The sequence below is a fragment of the Hylobates moloch genome, unplaced genomic scaffold, assembly GCF_009828535.3.
Source record: "Hylobates moloch isolate HMO894 unplaced genomic scaffold, HMol_V3 SCAFFOLD_382, whole genome shotgun sequence".
In the NCBI taxonomy this organism is placed as follows: domain Eukaryota; kingdom Metazoa; phylum Chordata; class Mammalia; order Primates; family Hylobatidae; genus Hylobates; species Hylobates moloch.
Genome location: NW_026652657.1, coordinates 21485 through 28893, shown reverse-complemented (window position 1 = coordinate 28893; position 7409 = coordinate 21485). Strand labels below are relative to the sequence as shown.

The window sequence follows — 7409 nt, the reverse complement described above, 5'->3', positions numbered from 1 at the left end:
ATGAGAAAGTGACTATCTAAAATTGCTTAGGTAGAAGGAGACAGATTAGATTTTTGTGTGTTTGGTATTTGGGGTAAGAGGATGTGGGTGTGTACGTGAGATGTGTTGTTTATTCTCTCTCTCTCTTTTTTTTTTTTTTTTGAGAGGAAGTCTTGCTCTGTTGCCCAGACTGGAGTGCTGTGGCACAGTTTTGGCTCACTGCAACCTCCGTCTCCCGGGTTCAACAGATTCTCCTGCCTCAGCCTCCCAAGTAGCTGGGATTACAGGCACCTGCCACCACGCCCGGCTAATTTTTGTGATTTTTTTTAGTAGAGACGAGGTTTCACTATGTAGGTGAAGCTGGTCTCGAACTCCTGACCTCAGATGATCCGCCCACCTCGGCCTCCCAAAGTGCTGGGATTACAGGCGTGAGCCACCGCGCCTGGCCTGTTTATTCTCTTAGGAGAGAAAATGAGGGGATTAATGGACTGTAGTTCTGGACAAGGTGGAAAACAAAGTGGAAGTATTGGGGCAAGGGCTCTAACAGGCCAGGATGGTGCAGTCAGTCCCTTCACCCACAAATCAATAGAATGTTAGCAGTTCAGACTCAAACCTTGTGAAAAACAGGTGGTGGAAAGGAAATCCCTCGCAGCAACTGGCACCATAATCAAGACAGAATGTTTGCAGAATAAATGGAGTTACCTGCTTTCAGCCCCAGGTAGTAGCTATTGTCTGCCCTGATGATATGTGATAATAATTTGTGATCCTGTTGTCTTAAAATGGGGTCACTCATCTCCAGTAGAATTAAGTCCACAGTGAAGTTGTCCCCCGATCCCCAAAAAGATAAACATATATGAGTGAACTCATGTGATAACAACTACTGCTGCCTGGGATCATGAGAGACCTGAACTGAACTGATAGGAAGTGAAAGGTGGCTGAGATAATGAGAATAGACCCATCTGCAGAGGATCATAAAACCAGCAAAGACAAGGTCTTGTCTAAGATGCCTTCACAAGCTTTGTCCATGAGAACTCTAAGGATTTCTCCAGACCTCTTGGCTGCTGCTGTGATCTCTGCCCAAGAGGAGCCTCTGACCAGCATCCAAAGGGCTTCTGGACCCACGGGACTCTTCTGGAGGTACGTTGGTCTCCCGAGCCATAGCTGTGGTTTTTTACTCCCTTTATCACTGCCTGTGTGTAGAATGATAATTGCATAATTGATAGTGTGAAGACCTCTTGATAAATGGTAAATCTGAGCATATGTATTTGGCTGACATGTCATTGTGAAACCTCACAGCTTCAGTCAGTGTCAGCGCAGCTAGGGAGCATGTATCTAATGCACATGTCACTGGGCATAGCCTACAGGCACCTAATAACTCAGGTACCTTAACTGTCACTAATGAGTGTATCTCCAAGGACTAAACAATGGAAGACTGTAGAAGATGCCATTCATTAAGATATCTCAAGAATATGGAAGATTATTATTCGCTTCTATTGGGACGGGACTTTATATGGCACCTGAAAAAATTCCCATGAAAAATCACTTTTACAAAATGTCAGGTTATGATATCCAAGATGAAACCAATAAGCCACAACATTCGCATAATACACTGTACAACCCTGATCTCTTGACTGTCATCAAATGTTTCTTACCTCTAAACCAAAGTTTCATTTTATAATTTATTTTTTCTTGTTTTTTCTGTTCTCTTAGCTTAAGAAAAGATCATTACAAACTTTTTGTATGTTTTTCCTATATGCTTGCAAAGGGTTGTAAGACTTTATTGTGATTATTCTCGCTTTAAACTGAAACTCGTTGTAAGACTTTATTGTGATTATTCTTGCTTTAAGCTGAAACTTCCCTAATCTTTCTTTAGAGATTGTGGCATAGCATGTTAGTTTCTTTTCCATATCCAGTTGTTTTCTGTAATGAATACAGAAATACAGGCACTATTTTGTAACTTTAAATAGACATCATCTCAAGTCTACAAGAATTATCCAAAATGGTATTTAATGACATTTCTAGGTCTTCAGACACTATTAATGCAGACTGTAGCCTCTAGGTCCTGAAGATTTTACTAGATACTGGTTACTGAAACTGAGCTTTCTTGAATTCTTTTACCTTCCACTGTGGTTTCCCGCATTTCAACATATCACCTATTTTTGTCCTCAAATGTTACTTCAATTTTTTCCACAGAATTAAATAAAATATGAATCATCCCTCCTCTGATTTTCGAAATGACCCTTTGCTTCCTATGATGATGATTCTTCTGGTCCGTTTTGTAGTTATATGTTAGAGTTTGTAAATATTCACACATTTTGCAACTGCAAATAATTTTCTTATTATTTTTTCCTCTTCCTCTAAAGTTGCTGTTATTTCTTTTAACTTCTTGTGGGAAAAATAAAACCTATCTTTCATTTTGTTGATATACTTATTTATAATTGAACTCCTTGATTTTTGCTCGAATTGCTTTTCAAGTTACCCACTTTTAGGGAAGACATTATTTGGGTTTTGTTTGGTGTATCAGGCTTTTTTTTAGTTAGTTGTATCAAGAAGTGTAGACTTTTCTATACATAATATCCTTTTTCCCACAGTAGTTTTTTTTTTTTTTAAGTGTAGCCGGGCGCAGTGGCTCACACCTGTAATCCCAGCACTTTGGGAGGCCAAGGCAGGCGGATCACGAGGTCAAGAGATCGAGACCATCCAGGCTAACACGGTGAAACCCCCATCTCTACTAAAAATACAAAAGATTAGCTGGACATGGTAACGGGTGCCTGTAGTCCCAACTACTCAGGAGGCTGAGGCAGGAGAATGGCGTGAACCCAGGAGGCAGAGGTTGCAGTGAGCTGAGATTGTGCCACTGCACTCCAGCCTGGGTGACAGAGCAAGACTCCATCTCAAAAAAAAAAAAAAAAAAAAGTCTGTTAAAATAAAGGTCATCAAAAGATCTTTTCCTAAACCTTTCCTTTACCAGAAATATCTCTAGAGTCACATGGTCCTTTCTCCCTTCTTGCTTTTGTAGGAGTCCAAAGCTAATCTGTCCCTGATCTGGATTGCATGCACCTGTGCCTTTTGGGGCCCTTCTGCATTCATTCTTCCTTCTAACCTCAAAAATGTGTTTTCTCTGTTGGCTCTTTCCCTTTAACATAGAAGTATACTCACACTTTTGTTGAATCTTGGAATAAAAGGCTTCCTTTACCACATATCTCCCTTTAATACTACATCTCTCTTCTCAGCCAAATACTTGGGAAAAGAAGCCCTGAGTTTGTGTCATTGTTTTCTCACCTCCAGTTCACTACTTTACCCACTGTCTGACATCCAGCTCGCTCACACACACACACAAGCCCAATCACTAAGTTGCCATAGCTGATTTGTAGCTTTCCTGCCCTCCTGGCAAAATTTGACTGCATTGGGATAATACATGTTGAGTACCTATTGAACAGGCACTGTGCTAGGTGCTGCTGTTATAGAAATGAAAAGAAGGCATCACCTCGTTTCTAACAACTCACAGGAGCAGCCATTCCTGATTCATACACATGTCTCTTGACTCCCAGTGCTCATTTTTGCAAGCTTCACTTAATGCCGTGTAAATCACCCTATTCTCTAGGTCTTCTTTCTTCCCAGTTCTCCTTACTGTACACAACTTCTCAAGGCAGTCACCTCCACGCCCATGGCTTCAGTTGCTTTCTCCATTCTCTGAGAACAATAGAATTTTAAATGCTTTTTTTCATGTATTAGCTTTATTTTATACAAGATGCCTCACTTGCTGTAACCATAGATTCAAAGTTGCTCCATGAAAGTAATAAATGAAAAATGGTGACATTTTTAGCATGTAAATTTTAGGAAATTTCCTCAGTTACTCTTAATGGCTTGATTTAGTATGTGTGTTATTTTTGAAAACATATGTTGGGATGTCACAAATGGACTTAGCCTACAGAGGTTTATATTCAACTTTTGACCAGAGAGTTCCATTTTAATGTGACACTGAGAGTAAAAAACTATCTTTTCCTCCTTACCCATTTCTCTTCCTACATTCTCTGCCAGGAGGAAGGCACTGCTACATAGCCAGTCTTCCCCAGCAGAGCCTGAGCAGCTCTGTTTTCCCTCTACTTCCTGTCTTCTTTCACATCTCATGACCAAGCACTTCCTATTCTGTCTCCCAAATGATCACAGACTTTTTCCTCCACTTTTGTCACTGCCACTGCCCTTAGCATTACTCTGCCTTTAGAGAAAGTCTCTTAATTGGTTTGATTGCTTCCTTCAGTCCTTCCTTGTTATACAGACCACTACACACACATCTGACAGAGACTTTTCACCTTTTTATGGTTCAATGACTCAAATTCCCAGAATAAAATTAAAACCACCCCAGGATCAAATTTGAGGTCAAATAGAGGTGGGTTTGTATCCCAGGTTCATATACGGTCCAGCAGTATGGTCTCAGAAAACTGACTTCCTTAAGCTTTTGTTTGTGTATCTGCCTACACTCATTGAGAGTTGGGACTATTTCACACATACAGTGTGTGGCATGTAGAAGGGACTTAATCAATGTTGAAAGAAGGGGAGGCATTTTAAAATCCACATCAAAAAAAAGTTGTTCTGTTCGGGAGTGGTGGCTCACGCCTGTAATCCCAGCACTTTGGGAGGCCAAGGCAGGGGGATCACCTGAGGTCAGGAGTTCGAGATCAGCCTGAACAACATGGTGAAACCCTATCTCTACTAAAGATACAAACATTAGCTGAGCATGGTGGTGGGCTCCTGTAATCCCAGCTACTTAGGAGGCTTAGGCACTTGAATGAGAATCACTTGAACCCAGGAGGTGGAGGTTGCAGTGAGCAACGATTGTGCCACTGCCTGGGCAACAGAGTGAGACTCTGTCTCAAAAAAAATAAATAAATAAATAAATATGAAAAATTCTTTTAAAAATATACTAATCTGGCTGGGCATGGTGGCTCATGCCTGTAGTCCTAGCACTTTGGGAGGCTGAAGCGGGTGCATCACCAGCCTGACCAACATGGAGAAAGCCCGTCTGTACCAAAAATACAAAATTAGCCGGGCATGGTGGTGCATGCCTGTAATCCCAGCTACTTGGGAGGCTGAGGCAGGAGAATCACTTGAGCCCGGGAGGCAGAGGTTGCAGTGAGCCAAGATTGCGCCATTGCACTCCCACCTGGGCAACAAGAGCGAAACTCCATCTCAAAAAAAAAGAAAAAAAAATAGTGTTCAGCAAGGCTGAAGCATAAAAGGTTAATAGAATCGTTTATCACTTATATTTCTATACATCTACAAGACACCATCTGAAAATGAAATCAGAGAAACAATTTCATTGGGTAACAGGAGCAAAACTTTGTCTCAAAATAATAATAATAATCTACAATGTCATCTCCCTTCCAAGCTTGACTTCCACCTTTACTTTCTGATATGGTTTTGCCGTGTCCCCACCCAAATCTCATCATGAATTATAATCCCCATAATCCTGATGTGTCGATGGAGGGGCCTAGGGGGAGGTGATTGGATCATGGGGGCAGTTTTCTTCATGCTGTTCTTGTGATATTCAGTAAGTCCTCATGAGATCTTAATGGGTTTTGTTTTGTTTGGTTTTGTTTTGTTTTTTGGGATGGAGTCTTGCTCTATTGCCCAGGCAGGAGTGCCATGGCATGATCTTGGCTCACTGCAGCCTCTGCCTCCTGGGTTCCAGTGATTCTCCTGCCTCAGCCTCCTGAGTAGCTGGGATTACAGGCATGCACCACCACACCCAGCTAATTTTTGTATTTTTAGTAGAGACAGGATTTCACTGCGTTAGCTAGGCTGGTCCCAAACTCCTGACCTCAGTTGATCCACCTGCCTTGGCTTCCCAAAGTACTAGGGTTACAAGTGTGAGCCACCATGCCCAGCTGAGATCTGATGGTTTTATACATGTTTGACAGTTGCTCCTTCACATGTTCCCACTCTCTGTGCGGCCACCATGTAAGTCGGACCTGCCCTTCTGCCATGATTGTAAGTTTCCTGAGGCCTCCCCAGCCATGTGAAACTTTGAGTCAATTAAACCTCTTTCCTTTAAAAATTACCCAACCTCAGGTATTTCTTTATATCAGTGTGAAAACAGACTACTATACTTTCTGATAATCATGCTTAAGGAATTAGGGAATTCAGACTACCTGAGATCAAACTGTGGCCCCACCCTTAGCAGTCATGTGACCTTGGGGAGGTTACTTACCTTCTCCATCTCAACAACTTCTGTAAAATCTGTAAAATGAGATTGTTTCTGAGGGTTAAATGAGCATAGCACAGTGGGGACACTGTCAGGCACACGCTACTTGCCAGATGTCGAGTATTCATCTTTATTGAAATAGGACTGTGGTAACCCACTTTATGGTTCTCGATTTTGTATGACAAAATCATGCTTAGTGCCTTGTTAGTAAAAGAAAGAAAATCTGAAAGTCCCTGCCATGGAAGGAAGAAATAGCGGGGAGAAAAGGGAGTTGGTAAGTTTCAGCATTTCAGAGCTTGGAGGGACAAGTTAGGTTTCTATTTTATGGAGAAGGAGGTGGAGGCAGGATGGGTCATTCAAGACACACAGCCATAACTCTTTATTGAGAGTAAGTTAGGGCCCCAGGGATTGCTGTGGTTAAATGGCAGACAAAAACAACCACTCATTGGAAGACAGGAGAGGAGTGTTTACTAACAAAAGCCGTCAGCAATTCAAGGTTATTTATATTCAGTCAGCAAATAAAAGTTGTTCAACTTGGTTGCTAATGGGACCCACTCTACTGAGGCTTTGTATAGAACTCATAGAGGAAGATGGCTTCAAGTAGTGAACTACCCTGTGCTTTTCTTAGAACTAAAATCTCAGGAAGCTGGTGATGAATGAAAACCTTAGTCCCACTGGCACTGCACGAGGGGCCAGGAGAGCAGCAGCATCATAAGGCACAGGGTGGGGCAGCCCAGGCAGGGGCATTCTGAGCTGTTGGGGGAGGGGTGGCAGTTAGGGTAGGGCATTGTGAGCTGTCAGGGAGGGCATTGTGAAGTGTGGGGTGGGGCATTGTGTGTCACATGCCTGGGCTCCCACCTGGGCCAGTGGGCTTCAGTCTGTAGGTGACTACAGAAGGAGGAGGAGCTCCGTCTGTTCTCTCTTCAGGCAGTTGTGTCTCTCAGCGCTTGTTGGGTTCACAACCTATTAAATAAGCCAGCTGGTCTTCACCCTCCCAGACAAGTCAACTCAGGGGAGGCGGCAGGGTGCGGGCCTTGGCCCGCAGCCCTAGCCAGGGCCGGTGCCCGGGGCCGGGCTGTGAGGTGGGCAGGCAACAGCGGGCAAGACCATCTCTGCAAGTGCAGCATCGCCTCGGCCTAGGACAGCCAGAGTGCGTGGCCAAACCTGTGAGCAGAGGCACAGGTGGTGGCAGACAGTAGAGGCACCCCATGGGGAACATACTGAC

At 43.2% G+C, this 7409-nt stretch overlaps 1 protein-coding gene across 2 annotated transcripts in view; it reads left to right on the top strand.

The window, feature by feature from the left end:
- Positions 1-19: 19 nt before the first annotated feature.
- LOC116464301 (arf-GAP with GTPase, ANK repeat and PH domain-containing protein 11) overlaps positions 20-7409 on the top strand; it is a 28628-nt gene continuing 21238 nt past the window's right edge. Inside the window, exon 1 of one of the 2 annotated variants that reach the window (XM_032147573.2) lies at positions 20-1116. In XM_032147573.2, the coding sequence (XP_032003464.1) occupies positions 923-1116 (194 nt within the window). In that variant the 5' untranslated portion in view covers positions 20-922. Of the gene's footprint in view, positions 1117-5976; positions 7351-7409 lie in introns of those variants that run through there. The other variant, XM_058435028.1, reaches the window with a different exon arrangement.